The sequence below is a fragment of the Hemiscyllium ocellatum genome, chromosome 11, assembly GCF_020745735.1.
Source record: "Hemiscyllium ocellatum isolate sHemOce1 chromosome 11, sHemOce1.pat.X.cur, whole genome shotgun sequence".
In the NCBI taxonomy this organism is placed as follows: domain Eukaryota; kingdom Metazoa; phylum Chordata; class Chondrichthyes; order Orectolobiformes; family Hemiscylliidae; genus Hemiscyllium; species Hemiscyllium ocellatum.
The window spans coordinates 17,972,373-17,993,060 of NC_083411.1; the positions used below are offsets into that span (position 1 = coordinate 17,972,373).

The 20,688-nt window shown below is 39.6% G+C and overlaps 1 protein-coding gene across 3 annotated transcripts in view; it reads right to left on the bottom strand.

Moving 5' to 3' along the window:
• Positions 1–9,147: 9,147 nt before the first annotated feature.
• The window catches only part of LOC132820373 (transcription factor Dp-1-like), a 58,146-nt gene continuing 46,605 nt past the window's right edge, over positions 9,148–20,688 (bottom strand). For all 3 annotated transcript variants that reach the window (XM_060832440.1, XM_060832438.1, XM_060832439.1), the window contains 3 exons: positions 19,650–19,816; positions 13,000–13,084; positions 9,148–10,236 (listed from right to left, as the gene is read on the bottom strand). In XM_060832440.1, the coding sequence (XP_060688423.1) occupies positions 10,062–10,236; positions 13,000–13,084; positions 19,650–19,816 (427 nt within the window). In that variant the 3' untranslated portion in view covers positions 9,148–10,061. The remainder of the gene's footprint in view (positions 10,237–12,999; positions 13,085–19,649; positions 19,817–20,688) is intronic.

Genomic DNA, 20,688 nt, shown 5'->3' on the forward strand with positions numbered 1-20,688 from the left:
CATTTTCCTGCACTTGGCCCATATCTTTCTAAACGTTTCCTATCCATGTATTTGTCCAAATGCCTTTTAAATGTACCCACACTAACCAACTGCGCCACAAACAAGGTGTTGACAGCACTGAATCTTTGTAAAGAAGTCAGCAAGTAATCAACTTCTACTTCCAGCCGATATATGTCGTGCTAAGTTCCTCAGTTCCACCTCCACAAACAGCTGTATCATGTCTGCAGCTGTCATGGTGCACATTTCTAACCATGAGCTAATCTGGAAGAGATACTTGCGAGCAGTTACTGAAGGAGGTGACATTCAGGGCATTGCTGAGATACATAACTACTTCAGTTGCCACTCTGATTTCAACACCAAACTGTCCTTCTTTGAAGGAAGGTGCCACATTTGCCACTCTCTCCAAACCTCTGGCACATGGAAGAAACATGGAGAATTACGGGTAGCTTTATATCTCAATATCCTTAACAATCCAGGATGTCAATCACTTGGATTAGTTGACCTATCCATTTCAAACACTGCCAGCATTCTAGTTCTGCACATCAATTTGGGCAGTATTCATTTTTTTTGCTAACTTTGATTCAGTCAGAAGTGTCTCAACACCAGGTTATAACCTTTGATTCAATTCCATCAGACTCGTCTTCCTCAGATTCAAATCACTCATTATGAAATCCAACCTTGCCTTGCACCTCTAACATTATCCAATTGGATCTTAATTGGATCCATTGCACCTGTCACCTAACACTCTTGTGTTAAACGAATAACAGCACGGGAAGAGGCCCTTCAGCCCAAGACTGCACTGACACATGATGCTTTTCTAAACTAAAAACCTGTTGCTTCAAGCTAGCATAACCCTGTCCATGCATCTGTCAAAGTGCCCGTTACAGCACTGCAATTGTATCCCCCTCCTCCGGCAGCACATTTTAGGCACTTATCACATTGTAAAAAAAAACTTACCTCTCACCTCACCTTTAAACTTATCCCCTTTTTATCTTAAATCTATGTCTGCTAGTAACTGGCATTTCTACCCTGGGGAAAAAGGCTTTGACTACTCATGTCCCTCAATTTTATAAAAACTTCCATCAGGTTATCCCTCATCTGTTGACATTCAAAACAAACCAAGTTTGTTCAATCTCTCCTCAGGTCTAATATACTCTAAACCAGACAACATTCTGGTAAACCATTTCTGTACCCTCTCCAAAGCTCCCACTTTCTTCTGGTAGTGTGGTGACCAGAACTGTATGCCTTACTGAAATTATAGAGTCACAGATATACAGCATGGAAATAGAATCTTCAGTCCAACTCATCCATGCTGGCCAGATATCCCAGATAAATCTAGTTCCATTTGCCAGCATTTGGTCCATCTCTCTCTAAATCCTTCCTATTCATATAGCCATCTATATGCCTTTTAAAGGTCATAATTGTACCAGCCTCCACTACTTCCTCTGGAAGCTCATCCCAGCCCCCACTTAGGATCCTTTTAAATCTTTCCCTTCTCACCTTAAACCTATACCCCCTAGTTTTGACTCCCCACTCCAAGGAAAGGACCTTGTCTATTTATCCTATCCAATGCCCCTCATGTTTTATAAACTATGACATCACCCCTCAGCCTCTGGTGCTCCAGGGAAAGCTCTGGTTAGGCCCCATTTGGAGTACTGTGTCCAGTTTTGGTCCCCACACCTCAGGAAGGACATACTGGCACTGGAACGTGTCCAGCGGAGATTCACACGGATGATCCCTGGAATGGTTGGTCTAACATATGAGGAACGGCTGAGGATCCTGGGATTGTATTCATTGGAGTTTAGAAGATTAAGGGGAGATTTAATAGAGACATACAAGTTAATACATGGCTTGGAAAGGGTGGACGCTAGGAAATTGTTTCCGTTAGGCGAGGAGACTAGGACCTGTGGACACAGCCTTAAAATTAGAGGGGGTCAATTCAGAACAGAAATGTGGAGACATTTCTTGAGCCAGAGTGTGGTGGGCCTGTGGAATTCATTGCCGCAGAGTGCAGTGGAGGCTGGGACGTTAAATGTCTTCAAGGCAGAGATTGATAGATTCTTGTTGTCTTGAGGAATTAAGGGTTACGGGGAGAATGCGGGTAAGTGGAGTTGAAATGCCCATCAGGCATGATTGAATGGCAGAGTAGACTCAATGGGCCAAATGGCCTTACTTCCACTCCTATGTCTTATGGTCTTATGGAAAATAGCCATAGCCTACTCACACTCTCCCTGTAGCTCTCCCTCTCCCTCCAATCCTAGCAACATTCTTGTACATCTTTTTCTGAACTCTTTCAAGTTTCAAAACATCCTTCCTATAGCAGGGAGGCCAGAATTGCAGGCAGTATTCTAAAAGTGGCCTAACCAGTGTCCTCCTAAGATGGCCACAGGATCTCTCAACTTCTTTACTCGATGCACTGATTAATAAGGGCAAGCGTACCAAATGTCTTCTTCACTATTCTATCTAACTACAACTCAATTTTCAACAAGCAATGAACCCCAATCCAAGGTCTCCTTGTTCAGCAACAGTCCACAGAATCTTAGAATTAAGTGTATAAGTTTTGCCCTGAATTGTTTTTCCAAAATGCAGCACCTCACATTTATCTAAATTAAACTCCATCTGCCACTCCTCAGCCCATCTATCAAGATCCAGTGTAGTCGGAGGCCACGGTCTTTGCTGTCCACTGTACCTCTTATGTTCACATCCAAAACATTTATATAAAATGATGAAAAGCTGTTGACCCAGCACTGATCCTTGTGGCACACAACTGGCCACAGACCTCCAGTCCGAAAAGCAACTCGCCACTGCCACTTACTCGGTCTTCTACTTTTGAGCCAGTTCTACATTCAAATGGCTGTAGAGTTCTATTCAGTTGCAATATAACTTGCTAGTTTTATATTCTATGCCATGACCAGTGGAGGCAAGCATGCTTTCTGCCTTTTTGACAAACTTATCCACTTGCGTGCCACTTTCAGGGAACTCTAGACCTGCATGCCTAGATTCTTCTTCATGTTGATACTAATAAGGGTTCTGCCATTTAGTGTACACTTCCCTCTGGCATTAGATTTCCCATACACCTCACTATGTATTTGTTTGGATTAAACTCCATCTACCATTTCTCCGCCCAACTTTCAAGCCTATCTATATCCTGCTGTATCCTCTGGCAATCCTCCTCAGAATAGCAACTCCTCCAACCGTTGTTACTAACTTTACTAACCAGGCCATGTATATTCTCCTCCAAATCATTTATATACCACAAACAGTAGGGGTCCTAGCACTGATCTCTGCAGAACAGCACTGCTCACAGATCTTCTTCCATTCAGAGAAATACCTCTACGCTTCTGTCTTCTATAATTAAGCCAGTTCTGTATCCATCCAACCAGCTCACTGTGATTGACCTTCTGAATCAGCCTGCCAAAAGAGAGACATTGTTAAAGGGCTAGCCAAAGTCTACATTGACAAAATCTACTGCCCTACCCTCTATCAGCTCGTCACTTTCTCAAAACACTGAATCAAGTTTGAGACAAAATACTCAGTACACAAAGCCATGTTGCCCATCAAGAGTTCATATTTTTCCAAATGTGAGTAAATCCTAAGAATCTTCTCCAAACTTACACAACCATACCCACACATCAAACTTCGATCTCTCACTCCTGCTCTCCATTCCTAGTAGACTAAACTACAAAAAGTACTTTATCTCACACACTTCAGTCTGCAAACCTGGTTCCCCAACAGCCAAGCCTGCTTGGAGTTGTGACATCACCTCCAGAGCTCTGCTCTAGTTTCAGCTTCATGTTCACTCCTGACTAACCCTGTTCCTCAGCTATCTATCCTGCCACTGCGGTTCACTTTCCTTTGCTCTGTTTCTGCTGCTCAGACTAGCCTCCTTTGTTCATGAGATTTGGGCATCATTGACTGTACTAGCATTCACCGCCCATCCTTTATTTCCCTTGAATAGAGTGGCAGAGGCCAGTTAAGGGTCAAGCACATTGCTGTAGGTTTAGTCATTTGGCTAGACCAATGGAGTGGCAGATTTTCTTCTCTAAAGGGTATACCAGATTTGTTTGCATGACATTCAACAACGATTACAGCATTTAATCTCAAATATTTCAAAGTTGAATTCAAAATTGAATCTGACATGGTGGGATTTGAACCAATGTCCCCAAAATACTACTTTAGGACTCTGAAGTACAGGTCTAGTGATATTGCAAGCTGGTAAATGATTTTTGGGTTCCCTTTTACGTTGACTGCCATTTCATTCTCATTCTTTCATTGCCCATTTGGTTTCCCTCTCACCTTATTGTAATGAACCTAGTTTTCATTAGAATTAACCTGACATATAAGCATACTTTTATTGTTTTATCAAATTCTGTCTCCAAACTTCCATGACCTTGTTGGAATGCATCAACTCTTTACTGCGAAACATCTCTTTTGTAAAAATACCTAATGTTCTGTTCTGTTCTCCTTCGTGGATCTTTGTATCCAGCTAGGATAAAATAAAACCATTCTCATCCCATCAAAAAAGTTAGAATATGCTTTACTGGATTCCCTCCCACCCGACTTCTGCTGCGTAAACAGTCAACATAGTTTGAGAAGTCAGGACGCGAGTAATCCCACAGAATTCCGAACCTCTAGTCACGTAGACACAGTATGTATAGAGTTCGTCCATGAGTAAACAATAAACCTCCAAGTTGTTGATGGCTAGAGATACAGCAATGTAGTGCCCTTGATATTCAAGGATAAAACACATTTTATTTTTGGTCTTGGTTGACAGCACACAGATGCAAAGACATGGAATTGTCCAGTGGCAAATAACATCTTTTATGATGTCAAATCAACACAGCCTTCAGAACCTAGTGAGTTGTGACTAGGACTATACAGTGATTTTGTTAAATGCAGTCAAGTCAGAAATAGAAATGGAAGGCAGGTGATTTATGAAGCAGCTCAAGATAGCTGGACCTAGGTCACTACCTCGAGCGATTACTGCAGCAATGTCCAAGGGCAGATTGAGACTCATTATTGTTAATTACGAAGCCTTGTGACGTGCAAGTATTGAAAATCCTGCGTAGGACTACTATCAATATGAACTAAGTAATTTAAGTATTATAATTAAACCTTTCAATTAAATTATCTTTGATTTTACCACCCCCTCAGACATCTAATCAGAAACACAACAGAATTTAGTGAAGTTTGTCAGAAAGAGAAATGTGGCAAATGGGGTAAGTTTCAACTCAAACAAGCCTTCATCAACTCTTTACATACCCACTATGCATCAGCATGATCATCACTAACCTTGCTGTATTTTATTTTTAAAAAGACAACAAAAACGTTCTAAACAATGTTCTTGGCTTGGACTAAAAAAACCATAAGAACTGCAGATGCAGAAAATCAGAAATAAAAACAGAAGTCATTGGAAAAGTTCAGGAGGTCTGGCAGCATCTGAAATCAAAGTTATGTTTCTAGTCGGGTGACCAATTTTGAGGAAAGATCACCAGACTTTTAACATTTTGACTTTTAGATTTCTAGCAATGTCCATATTCCCAAAGGTGTTCTATAGAGTGAACTGGCCACTGTTACAATCTGCTGAATGGCGATAGCTCTGTTGCAAGGACACCTGTAAGCAAGCTTACTGCTAAGAGGGATATCTGAAGAGACGAGGACAATTGAACACTCAGCTGGTTATCAGGGTCCAAGAAAAACAGAATCTTTTATCTTTTTAACTTACTGTTCTCTTATTCCGTGACACTTTCATGCCGGAAACAGAAAATGCAGTCAAGCATTTGTGAAGATCAAAACAGTTAATCTTTTAGTTCAGTGACCTTCCAACGAAATTTTCATAATTATCCCATATCGATTTTATTTCATGAATACTAGAGCATAGTTACAAATTTCCGATACCTTCATTTGCTTTCAAGTCCAGGTTACCTTGATGTGGATTTGTTTTGCAATAGTAGGATCATGTTCCTTTAAAAGCATTATGTGCTCACTAGAACTTTACACATCCCACTAAACAATCAGTTCACATGGGGAATAACATTTGTTAGCTGATGCTTTTTGCCGAATTTTATGAACGGACTTACAATTATGGATGTCAAACTGTTAGACATTACCAGAGTTTAGGTGCCCCTGAGCATCATTGTACATTGATATCTGGTGTGATAAAACAATTATTCAGATTGCAGTTCATTTTGGTGGTCAATTACCAAAAGCACATACAACAATTTACAAACTCTTTCACTACTTTTGTAACAGAAAATTTTCCTTAGCTAGATGTTAACGATCCTTTACCCCAATGTCCAATCATCTGTACTGATCAATGGATCGATTGCATTGAGCAGCAACCAGTTTTCCAAGACACCAAGGTGGCAAAATCTTATCTCAACTGTTTCTGCAGCAAGAACAAGTCAGATCTGAGGCTTTTGATACTGTGTGGTTGGAACGTGGAACCTAAATGGGCTTCCAGTTACACTTGTGAATTGTCTTCTTGGTAACAAATACTAATAAGATTTTTGTTTTGAAAGATCGTGGATACCAAAAACCATCCAATCAACCTCTCCTTCAATGGTGTGTTCATACAGAAATCAAAAAGAGTTAAAATACAACTAACAGATTTAGCCAACACAATGTGCTGAATTTTCATCCAACATTTAACATCAGTCGAAATTGAAAACTGGGGTGAAATTTTACTAAGTGCCATTATATTGCTAAACATATCAGAATCAAGGTAGAGATTTAAGTTGCAAAGAAAAAAACCTAGGAAATATAGTTAATAGCGAGCAAAATTTAAAAAGATAATAAATTCACGGAGAGACACAAGGGATTTATGTTAAGGATTGTTCAGAGTCGAGTTCACAACAAGAATAAACCTTTGTAAAGCACAGCATTGACACAGGGTTCAGAAGATATCAGAAAACAAAAAAATCCTGTAATTTCCTCAGATTGAATAGCAAATAACTTCTTGCAACAGATGAGAGAACAAGTCCAATACCAAGTATTAGCTAGTTTATCTGAACCAAAATTGAATGGAACTATAAATAAGATGGACTTTTGTCTCTTTCTTCCTGATCCAATTTTTCTTCCCTCAGCAACAAACAAAAATACAGAATAAATTTGCAAGATTAAAAACACATCCAATACTGACAATTACTACCATCTGTGTTAAACTTGAGACAATTTGAACAGTACCAAAATGTGACCAATTACTATAAAAATTACAGACTAGCAATTATTCAAAATAACCAAACATAATAGCAAATTATACACAAGTACTGAAAACCTTGAATTAAAGGAATAGCATTTTTCAACCAAAGTCAAATATAAGATTACAGTTTTATTTCAAGCTTATAAATTTTAATGAGTCGTGAAACTAAAAACAACATCCTTGTATGTAACAATGTAGACAGAATTATATATTTGAATTACAGATATTAAACTGCAGCATTGAGAAATCAGGTTGTCTCAACATTTACATTCTCTTCCCCCAACTCTCATTTTGCAACCAAAAAATGTATTTAGGATAGGAAAAGATTAATCTGTAACTACATTGCTCGTAATGTGGAAGAAAGATGTTGCATCATTGAAGCACACTATTGCCAACAAAATATACACCTTTGGGATTTCATAAATTTTTTTTAAATACGCTTTTTTTTAATATTGCAAATTGCTTTGTTCTAAGTGTGTTTTTAGAGACTTGTCAGTCTTAAATAATTTCTATTCCAGTTATTGCCTTCTCTTTATATTCAAGATGGGTCTACAAATTGACCTAGTGTTTATAGAAAATTCTGCGAACAAGTTTCTGAAAATTTACAAAGCTTCTCAAAAAGATGCTTCAGGAAAAAATCCCTAAAATCAATTTAAGAATCAAGATACATACTTAATTCATTAGATTACCATGGGGCCACAGTTCCTATGCTTTATTCAAACCAAATGCTCAATCACAAACCTGGGAGAGAGAGAGACGCACACACACACACACACGCACACGAGCTTAAGTTTTGCTTCAAGTCTGAATCTTCAGCTATTTGATCTTACTGATAATTTTTTTAAAAATGCACTGCTTATGAGGATGACAAGTTTCACCCTATTGTTAGATTAACAAACAGCAAGTAGTGAAGTCAATTTTGTATTGCTCCAAAAAGTGAACGAAATAAACATGAAAAGGAGAGACACGATGAAAAGGATACAAAGTTGCTGCATCCCATACATTTTCAGGGGATGAAAAGTGTCATGGACAAGAAAGTGTTTTGAATAACAAAACTATACATGAAAACGCTTTTGCTTGTAGTCAACAGGGCAAAAGCAAACTTCTGAGGGATTCTTCACAACTTGATTCTATTTTCTTTACTCTAAATGCATTTAAATAAATCTAAGAAATATCATGCTTGATGGAAAACCTTTTTGCCCCTTTTATCTTTCCAACTGGCTTTCTGAAGGCACCCATATAACTCAGAAATACAACGATCCAAGTTGCAGACTTCCCATGTTCAATATTCAAATAATCACCAGGAAACACGCTTCCACCAGAGAGATAGGAAATGCCAGCTTTCCACAATGATTTCTTCAGTTCTGGGAAACAATTCAGCAAACTTCAGCAATTAAAATAAATCAACTATGTAGCACATACTGGGCATGAATGTCCACTGTCTCTAGCAGTTTAGGAAGTCAGCTGTACCTTTAGTCACTGAAGTCAGACCTGCATTAGATGAAAAGTCAGACTTGCATCTCATACCTATGTCCAATTGAAGGAGCAAAGCCTGTTCCCTTTCTGCTTGTAGCCTATTAAGTGCAGCTATACAAGTGTTTTACATGCTTTCCTTTGATACTGTTGCACAGCCCACCCTAACCCCAATCCTCCAACAGCATGTAGCGGAATTAGCCATACTGAGGAAAAGTGACGCAAATACTCAACTTGAGTGGAGGATCAGAAAGCTAGATGTTGCTATACTATGAAAGCAATTTCACTCCAAAATAAACCTGTACAGGTAGTAGGCAGAGAAATACCACAGTGTAAAATATTAAGCTTTTAGCTTAGCCGCAGAAAACTAAGCATTTTTATACACGCTGCAAAAAGTTTTAAAATCCCAAGGGTCAGCAAGAGTTCTTTAAATTAAAAATGTGTTTAATAAAAACTGTTGATTCCACAACAGGCTTTGTTCAGCGTTTATTTGTAGGTGGTTACAAAGATAAGATGGGTAAAAAGATCTGCATCTGATCAGTGAATACACCACTATATTTGTGTTTGAAAATGTGAAGTTAAACTTTAAGAAGTACTTCATACATTACTGCTGTTTCAGAAGCATACTAAATAGAACTATATGGTGCACTGTGTATTTGACCTAGTACCAGAAATTCTATTACACCAATCACAGATTGCCTTTTACAAAGTTTTCTGGCAGCAGCAAAAAGCTTTAAAATTACATGTAACACTTCAAACAGTTTCTCCTTCTGCACTAGCAAATTTTTAAACTCTTCTTTATTAGTTAGCTCAACTATTTATTCAAAACATCATCTCTCAGCTGATGAGATACATCAAATCACTGACCCATCTGTGACCATTTTCAATGCCTTTTGGTGATCAACAGCACACATGAACTTGTAGCAGGAGGAGATTACAACTCCATTTCTTTCACCCCTGAAATGGGACATATCTGTAAAGTGCTACACCAGCTCAGCTGAGAATAGCAAGATCACAACATGTAAACATCAGTACCAGGCAGTGAAGCCAGAGATGTTACTGTGATAGTGCCTTAAGATATAATTGAACAAACAGTAGCTTTTTATAGCTGCACTTGGTGCAATTAGAAAACACATTGTAGATCCTCAACAGAGAAGCGAAAACTTCTTTAAAATTTCAACAGTTGCTCATAAATTCAAAAAAGTTCTCTCTACAGTTCTGTATTCAAAGTTTTTGATGTTTAAATTAGAAGAGAATAGAATTAAGTTAAACCCCTCACAAGTCAAAATAACAATTCTTTTAAAGTCTCTGTCTCATGAGACAGTTCTTTTCAGAGATGCCATTTTAAGCAACAGAAAACCGGAAGAAATGCAGAATGATTATTAATTCATTCATATTCCTCTTCATCATCATCATCATCATCATCTTCAATATAAGACGTAGGAGTCTCCATTCTGGGATCGGAACAATGTGTACCATTGAAACTTCCTTGTGCTTGACTGGTCACTAAGGCCACTTCGGTATCAGTTGGTAAGGCTATTTCATCACTGGCACCAAATGCTCTGAAAGTAAAATCATTTATTAAAATGGATTTTTAAAACAGAAATGGGGAACACAAAATGAAACTAAATGATTTAAAAGGCGTGGAGGGAGTGGGCGGGGAGAAACAGGGAAGAGGTGGACAAGGGATCGAAATACAAAACCATTGAAAAAGTAGTTAAATAAAAAAGAGTAAGCAGGTAGGGTTAAGAATCCGTTGAGTACAGCTTAATTCAACTGCCTTTATTAATATTGGGCTGTTATTTCAAAGCAACTAATTCTTTTTTGAGCTGTTACAACTAGCCCATTGAAAGTCAAGTAAATTACTTCTTTTCATATAATCTGGAAAACTAATTTCAAACCAAATGGTATTGAAAAGAAATCATCTTTCAGTCAGAGGAACAAGGCAATATTAGATTTCAATAGATAGCACCTCTGACCAGTATATTTGATAGAGTAAACTATAATGTCAGCTCAGTATGTTGATTTCAAAATTATCAAAAGCATTTTTGTTCAAAAATATTGTGAAAAATAAACACCGTATACATACCACTTAAGAATACAGAAATCATATTTCAGATAAAAATAATATGCTAAAGACAAGTCAGACAGTGGAATTTCATTAAGCGTGTTAAACATATGCATGGTATGTGGAGATGGCCAAATGAAGAACCAGAGCTATAAAATAATTTAAAAGCATTGTTAAGGAAATTATTCTTTTTTAAACCTTCACTACAATTTTCTTTCAAAGGTACTTTCATCTTCAGCAAACATGGAGGTGAAATCACTCAAGGTTTGCATGAAGATTTATAGCTCGGATGCTGGTTATTGTAGTGGAGTACGTTCACCGAGCTGGGAAATTGCTTTGCAGACATTTTGCCCCCTGTCTAGGGGGCATCTTCAGTGCTTCAGAGCCTCCTGTGAAGCGCTGCTGTGTTCTCTCTTCTGGAATTTATTTGGTTCCATTCCTGCTGCTTCTGGTGGTTCATTGTAATGGATGGTATATTGGGTCTAGGTCTATGTTCTTGTTGATGGCATTCGTGGATGTGTGCCAAACTTAGAGAAATTGTTTGGCTGTCCTGTTTGGCTTGTCCTATGATCATTGTGTTGTGTTGTCCCAGTCGAATGCGTTCCTTGTTATGGGTGTGGGGCTACTAGGGACAGGTGGCCGTGGCATTTATGGCTAGTTGTTGTGGATGTGGATTGCTAGTTGTTTGCCTGTTTGTCCTATATAGTGTTGCGTGCAGTCTTTGCATGGAATCCTGTAAATCACGCCTTCACATGATGGATATAGGGCCTTTGTCCCGGTGAGTTGTCTGAGCGCGGCTGTTGTTTATCGGCTGTCATGGATCCCAGTGGTCGGAGAAGTCTGGCTGTCAGTTCAGAATTTTTTTTTGTGTACGGTAGCATTGCTAGTGAGTTAGGTTGTGGTATGTCCTCAGTGTGTTGTTTGTTAGGCACCTGTGAATTAAGTTGCGGGGTATCTGTTCTTGGCGAAGACTCTGTAGAGGTGTTCTTCTTCTTCCCTTTGTGCTGCAGTGTTGTAGCCCTTTTGAACATGGTCCTAATGCAGCTTCTCTTGTGTGTTCAGTGGTTACTGTTATCATTCAGGTTTTCCTGTACACTTTCGTGGTGCATTTATCATTCTGTGTTCTTTTTACCATCACATCTAGGAATGGGAGTTGAATGTTGGTTTTCTCCTCTCTCGTAAATCTGATCCCTGTGAACATGGTGTAAATAATAGTGTGCTCTCTATCTCAGTTCTCTTAACGATAACAAAAGCATCATTCATGTATCTGATCCAGAGTTTGGGTTGAATTTGAGAGAGGGCTGTTTGTTCCAGTCTTTGCATCGCTGCTTCTGCTATGAGCCCAGAGATGGGTGAGCCCATAGATGTTTTATTGGTCTGTTCATTTATTTATTGGTTAAATGTGAAGTGTGTCATCAAGCACTGGTCTAGTAATTTGCGTAGTTTACATGATGCTCACAGGGATCAGATTTACGAGAGGAGGAGGAAACCAACAGTCAACTCCCATTCCTAATGGGATCGTAGAAAGAGTACAGAACGGTGAATGCACCACAAAAGTGTACAGGTAAGCCACACACCCCAACCAAGTCCTGAACTACAACAGCAACCACCCAAACACACACAAGTGACGCTGCATTAGGACCCTGTTCAAAAGGGTTACAATACTCTGCAGCACTCCCAAACTATGAAGGGAAGAAGAACACCTCTACAGAGTCTTTGCTAAGAAGAGATCTTCCTGCAAATTCATCCACAGATGTCTAACAGACCAACAACATGATGGGGACATGACACAACCTGAGGACAGGCAGACAACTAGTAGTCCCATCCACAAACACCAACTAGCCACTAAATGCCATGCCCAGCTGTCCCTAGTACCCACACACACATGACAAGGACCACAAATTTGACTGGGGACAACAATGATCACAGGATAAGCCAAACAGAGGACAACTAGAGAAATTCTCAAAGCATGGCACTCATCTACAGGCTTTATCAACAAGCACGTTGACCTCGATCCAATATACCAGACGTTACAACAAACAACCGGAAGCGGCAACCAGAATCAGCAGGAATGGAACCAATAAATTCCAGAAGGCACAGTACAACAGCGCTTCACAGATGTCACCGAGGCAGGGGACGAAATGCCTGCAAATCAACTTCCCAGCTTGACGAACATACTCACAACTATGAAGTCACTCAGTTGTACAAAATCAATTTTGAAAACATTAGGAGATGCAAGTAGTTTCCACAGACTTACCTGCTAGATTGGAAGCTTGTTGAAGATGTAGATGCTGCTACTGAACTTGGGCCTGAGTTAACATTTTGCACTACTTTAGCCATTTCTGAATAATAACAAAGGAAAATTAGAACTTTAAAAAATTACAAAAGAATATTGGTGAAGTGAATGGGCAAAATTATGGCAAATGTATGAATAAGCAAGTGAAAAGTTGTCCATTTGAGGGAAAACAGTTGGATCAGGGTGCTTTTTAGATGACATGAGGTTAAATACAATGTATGTCCAAAAAGGCTTGGGTGTTCAAGTGCTTAGATCTTTAAAATGCCATAAGCAAATGTATTAAATAAACAAGGAATCGAATGCTGTTCATTATATCTGGAGGACTGAATTACAAGTCCGCAAAAATTATGTTAAAAATCACAACACCAGGTTATAGTCCAACAGGTTTAATTGGAAGCACACTAGCTTTCGGAGCAACACTCCTTTATCAGGTGATAGTGGAGGGCTCGATCGTAAATTTGCAGTGTGATGTAACTGAAATTATACATTGAAAAACTGATTGTCTGTTAAGCCGTTCATCTGTTAGAATACAGTGATAGTTTCACTTCTTTCATGTGTAAATCACAAAACCCTTCTTTTTAAAGTTGCATTCTTGGGTTAGCTGCTAACAATGGTGATAGCTAGACAATATGTTGAAGGTGTTAGCCCTCTGTTCTCTGTCTATGACCTGATGTTTAGATTGATTCTAATCTAATAAGTGAGATAACAATGTTTTACATAAATTCCTGCAATTATTGAGCTCAGAGTTCTACATAAATGTATGCGGTTTTTGAGCAAAGTGCAATGTAACTCTGCAATTCACCACACAAAATATATGTGTGCATGTGGGTCTTTGTCTGTCTGGGTGGGGGTTGTGAATGTGTGTGTGTGTCTGTGGGTGTGTGCGCGCGCTCGCGCGCGAGAATGTGAGTGCGAGAGAGAGAGAGTGTGTGTGTGTGTGTGTGTGTGTGCGCGCACGTAGGAATATCTGTATGTGTGTAGTGCAATGGTGATCACCTGTAACGTGACATGAACCCAACTCCATACAACCCTGTCACGGTGGACGCTGCAAGACGTGTCAGATTGTGGACACAGATACCACTATTACGCGTGGGAACACCTCCCACCTTGTACATGGCAGGTACTCATGTGACTCAGCCAACGTTGTCTATCTTATACGTTGCAGGCAAGGATGCCCGGAGGCATGGCACATTGGGGAAACCGAGCAAAGGCTACGACAACGGATGAATGGGCACTGCACAATAATCAACAGACAGGAGGGTTCCCTTCCAGTTGGGGAACACTTCAGTGGTCCAGGACATTCAGCCTTCAACCTTATGGTGACCATCCTCCAAGGTGGACTTCGGGACAGGCAGCAGAGGAAAGTGGCCAAGCAGAGGCTGATAGCTACGTTCGGTACCCATAGGGAGGACCTCAACCGGGACCTTGGGGTCATGTCACATTACAGGTGATACACACAACAAATATTCCTATACACACAGACACAGGTACACACAGACGTGCACACAGATGCCCGCACACACTTATAGACACACACACTCCCACGCTCACACATGCACCCCCTTGCAGACTTAAGACACCACACATTATTTATTTAACAGTATTTAAACTGTATTTAACAGACAATCAATTTTTCAATGTATAATTTCAGTTACATCACACTGCAAATTTTTGCTATAAATTCTGTTACGATCGAGCCCTCCACAATCACCCGATGAAGGAGCATCGCTCTGAAAGCTAGTGTGCTTCCAATTAAACCTGTTGGACTATAACCTGGTGTTCTGTGATTTTTAACTTTGTAAACCTCAGTCCAACATCGACATCTCCAAATCATGGCAAAAATTATACTGTATAAAACAGTGGTTAGACCTCACTTGCAGCACCGAGAGCAAATCTGGGCACCACACCTCAGGAAGGATATATTGGTCTTGGAGGGAGTACAATGTTGGTTCATAAGAATGATCCCTGGACTTCAGAGATTAGGTAACGAGGAGAGGTTCTACAAATTAGACCTGTTTTCTTTATAATTTAGAAGGTCAAGGGTTGATCTGATCAAAGTTTTCTAGATATTAACAGAAAAAGACAAGATAGACAAAGATAAATCATTTTCACTGGTTGAAGATTTTACACTAGGAGACAGTCTGAGAAGTGGGCCAGAGATGTTAAGAAGCACTTCACACACAAAAGGTGGTAGAGCTTGGGTTGGAACGCTTTTTCAGTTATTAGTTTGTTAAGCAAAGGTTTTAGGGATATGAGCCAAAGGCAAGTACATGAGTTACAAATCAGTCATGATCACACTGAATGGTAAACCAGGTTCAAGGGGCTGAATGGCCTAGCCCTGTTCCTCTGCTCTATTGTGATCATAAAACAAAATTCTTGACAACCAGAAGGTATATCAAAAGTTCAGTTAAATCCTCGAGTAATATGGGAGTTGAGGGGTTCAGTTATAAGGAGAGGCTGAATAAGCCGGGAACTTGTTCCAGTGGAACATGGGAGGTTGAGGGGTGACCTTTGGAGGTTTATAAACTCATGAGGGGCATAGATATGGTGAATCTCAAGGGGGGGGGGGGGGGGGGGGGGGGGGGGGGAGGAGGGGGCAGGGGGAGTCCAAAAATTAGAAAGCATAATTTTAAGGTGAGAGGAGCAAGATTTAAAAGGGACCTGAGGGGCAACTTTTTCCACACAGAAAGTAGTTTGTCTATGGAACGAACTGCCAGACTAAGTGGTAAATGCAGATACAATTACAAACTTTTAAAAAGACTGGGCCAAATGCTGGCAAAGAGGACTATTTTCATTTGGGAAACTGGCCAGCATTGATGAGTTGGATCAAAGGGTCTGTTTCCATGCTATATGACTACAATTAACTTGGTCAGAATAGATAACTAATTTTTTTAAAAAAATCATCGAACAGTAAATATATATAGCCCAAGTATATTCAATTGCATTAAGACTTTTCTGATAAAATATGGAATCCTGCATTGCTGAACATTGTTGTGTACTTTCTCATCTTCACTCCGCGTTGTGTTATAACCAGGAAGAGCAGACATGCTCCAAAGATTCTCAAAACTGTCAGTCTGTCATGGCAATTCATAACATCAATGACAGAAAGCTATTCTCCCCTTAATACTAAAATGTGGAAATAAATATGTAGGCATGGGGTGTGTGTGGGGAGAAGAAAAACACTTCAAAATTCCGTTCATTACAAGCCAATGTAATGCCAATTTAAAGTTTGTACTTCCATTGAAACACTGTCCTGACAGTGAACTCAACTAGGAGAAAGTGAGGATTGCAGATGCTGGAGATCAGAGCTTAAAAATGTGTTGCTGGAAAAGCGCAGCAGGTCAGGCAGCAAAGGAGCAGGAGGCGAACTCAGCAAAGGCCAAATGAAAGTATAGAAGACTGTCCAACTGTCCAGTGTGTCGGTAGAATTTGCCAGATGGTCACTATGAATACTTGGCTGAGCTCGAAGACCATTTACGTACTTCACTCAGCAAGCAAAGCATTTTTTTAACGTATTTATTAAATTGCAAGAAATTACCTTTCTTCACTGTGTTTTTTGAATGGCTGCACAAAGAGGGATGAAGTAGATAATAGCTTTCAGTCATTGATAGGATTAATAACTGCAATTGATGTATCACTTTGAGGTTATGAACAGAGTAGTTTTTTCCCCCTTTTCCTACAACGTTAGTTTCAGGAGAACTTTAAAGGACTTGAGATTCACTAAATGCTCTGACTCTGCACAGTGATATTGGGAGTGTGGATACAGAGAATACATGGGGAGAATGGTGAGGGCGCAGGAAATGAGTGGGTATAGAGGGGTGGGTGAAGATCTCTGGGCCTGACGATCATGATTACAACTGAACTGATGTCCAATAAATGGAGGCAGGCCTTCAAACTGTTATTCACCCATCTGAGGCCTGCTCCCAGAGGTGCAGACCTTACTTCATTCTATACTTGCTTGGCCAGAATAAAATAGGATAGGTGGGGATATCTGGCTGAATGTTAGCCCTAATGTTGCTCAAACAGACTCCCAATTTAATTTCCCTTCTTTAGCAAAGAAGGTTTGTTCTTTCCTTACCCATTCATGAAGGCAGAAAAAGAATTTTCAGTGGTTCGATTATTAGCTTAGTGATGTCAGGGCTCCAAAGCTATATTAGAATGGTATCATGCATCAAATCAAACATGCAACAGTCATGCCATGTGGATTTACACCTATACTAGAGCTCCTAGAAACTCTGCTGCAGGAATGCAATTACACATGTCTCCCTGTTTTGAACCCATGGAATCTCCATTGCTGCACCTCAGGTTCAATTTTTAGCCTTCTCTCATTACTTAGTACCCTTCAAAGCCCCATCATCCAAGAGCATGCAATGGATTGGTCATTCACTTCTACTCACTGCTTCCTCCATTTCCAGGTGATACCACAATCTCGAATTGTCAACATTAAAATTGGCACACGCTTAAACTTCACCCACACCACATTCTTCACTACCATCAGTACCAGCACTACTATCAATCAACTTCAACACTGACTAGAATAACTTTTCTGGCTGGCCTCAGGTTACACTTAGCTAAGTCAAAGCATTCTAAAATTAATTCTCTCCATCACAACTGAGTTCACACAAGTTCATTACCTCCAAAAATATTTCTCTCTCTCGACTCTGATCTTTCACCTTCTAATATGAAAACTACAATGCATTTGTTTAGTGCTTGGAAATTTTCCTGGTTGAACATCTGTTTTACAACCTCTAATAGGTAGAAATCTTAAAATGTATCGCATTGTATTGCATTACACCTTGTCATGGTAAAGTTCTGTGAGTCTTTCATGTTTCCAGAGTTGATTTAAGATTCTTTCACTACTCCTCAAAAGGTTCCTTGGCTTCAACCCTCCTTCTCACATCAAACAAGGGTGAATACACCCTCTAATACAAAGCAGTTTCTCATTCCTGCTTTTGCTGCTACACCCCATTAATATATAAAGATGGGTCAGCTACACTGTCCCCACCCCAGCTTCTTTCCTCAGCATCTCCACCACTAGATGTCCACCTAGAAACATTTTGAAGAGCTATCAGTCAGCCCTGATCAAACTCAACCCTTCCACCCTTATTTTCCAGCAAAAAAATCCTAGAAGAATTGAAATTCAATCCAAACTAAAATTCTAGTGAAAATTTGAAGCCATGTAAAGACTATTCATCTCCATTTAGCACTGAATGCAATGTCCTGAAACACAATCAAGGAAGACTGGTGACTACAGTATTAATTTTGAAAAAAAGTAATTTATATATATTAGGAACTAGTTATAGAACAAGTAGTTCAAATTTAAAATGGTTTTACTGAAATTCTTTTTTTTAAAAAATTGAGTTTAATTTTAGAATCAAAAGAATACTCAACACAATAAAAAAGACCATTTGGCCTAAGCTAAATCACTGAAAGAGAAACTCAGCTAGTCCCATTCCTCTACCTTTCCCAATACCTTTGCAAATTTTCTCTTCAACTAATTGCCCAATTCCTTTGGAAAACCATGATTAAATTTGTCTTCAACACACTCTGGCATTTCAGATTATAACCATTCACTATAATGAAAACAAATGTCCCAAATTCACTGGAACCACAACATAAATACTTTACATCTTTCCAAAATCCCATTGCTCCGAACTAACCATATTTCTCCAGTAGAAATCAAACATTATTGAGCAAAGTTTCATCATAGCTTAGTTTCTTGTGTATTCCATACCCATATTGATAAAGCCTCTGTTTCCATATATCATGCCCCAACAGCTTCAGCGAGGAGTACTCTAAGCTTTTATCTTTTTTCTATGCATTCATGGGATTGCTGCACAGTGGCTCAGTAGTTAGCACTGCTGCCTCACAGCACCAGGGACCCAGGTTCAATTCCACTCTCGGGCACCTGTCTGTGTGAAGTTTGCACATTATCCATGCCAGCGTAGGTTTCATCCGGGTGCTCCGGTTTCTTCCCACAGTCCAAAGATGTGCAGGTTAGATGGATTGGCCATGCTAAATTGCCCACAGTGTCCAGGAATGTGCAAGCTAGATGGATTAGACATACGAAATGCAATGTTACAAAGATAAGGTAGGAGTGTGGGTCTGGGTGGGATGCTCTTTGGAGGGTTGGCGTATGCTCAATGAGCCGAATGGTCTTGCTTTCATACTGTAGGGGTTCTAAGCTTCAATGAAAAGAATATTATGTAGCTTTTGAGGCTAGGAGGATCATGAAATAAAATATGATTACTTACACAAACTGCCTTAGGAGGCTCGAAATTAAAACAGGGCACACAGTGAGTAATGTAACATTTCACTCCCAGCTCCAACCATCCACAAGAAAAGCTCCAAAACAGTTAATCCTGATATATGCAAAAAACTCTTGCATTTTGATTCTTGCTATGTGCAGCATTAGCCATCTGAGCTATTGTGACATTAAGACTCAAAAGCCATGAGAGAGACAAATAAATAAGCAGATTGCAAAATTAGGTAACTACTCAGTAAAGTTCCAATGCCCTCCTTTCCTCTCTACGGATAGGCTGAGCTCTTTTCTGGCTTTGGTAAAGTATGTGATGGATACCATGAATAAAGCATATCCCCTTCCATTTTACCTATGACATATGGTTCCAGCACGTGGGGTACTAGACTCTTAGCCATCTTCAATTCATCAGCAGAACAGCCGCCAGACTCCAATCCAAAAGCCATTCGCATTCTCTTAAGAATTTCAATGTCATCATGGATTTCAAATGTATTATCAAAATTAAAAAAATATTCAAACCTGTGAAGAAATGTCATAAAGTTGAATTTTTCACTTTGCAAAGTTTAAAGGAATATCCTAAAATCATATCAGCTTTTAAAATAACCTCTCCCAAAATTCTTTAAATTTTAAGATTAAAACAATTGTTTTGCTCGTCTGAATCTTGCCCATATTTTAAAAAGACAAGTAGACTGGAGACCTGTGACTAGTGGTGTGCCACAAGAATCAGTGCTGAATCACTGCTTTTTCTCATTTAAAGGATTTGGATGTAAATACAGATGGTATGGTTAGTAAGTTTGCAGATGACACCAAAACTGGTGGTGTAGTGGACAGTAAAGGAGGTTACCTCAGATTATAATAGGACGATGATCAGATGGGCCAATAGCTGGCAGATGGAGTTTAACTTAGATAAATGCATTTTGAAATCAGGGCAGGATTTATGCATTTAAGGGTCGGGTCCTAGGGAGTGTTGCTGAACAGAGAGCTTGGAGTACAAGTTTCTTGAAAGTGGAGTCACAGGTAGACAAGGTAGTGAACGTGGTGTTTGGTATGCTTGCCTTTATTGGTCAACGCATCAAGTATAGGAGTTGCTAGGTCAAGTTGCGGCTGGACAGGACATTGATTAGGCCACTTTTGGAATATTGCATTCAATTCTGGTCTCCCTGCAACAGGGAGGAAAATGTGGGAAATGTGAAAGCGATCAGAAAAGATTTCCAAGGATGTTGCCAGGATTGGAGGGTTTGAGGGAGAGGTTGAATAGTCTGGGCTATTTTCCCCAGAGTGTCGGAGGAGGCTGAGGGATGATGTCATAGAAGTTTATAAAACCATGAGTGGCAAGGATAGGATGAATAACCAAGTCTTTTCCTCAGGGGAGGGACAAAACTAGAGGGTAC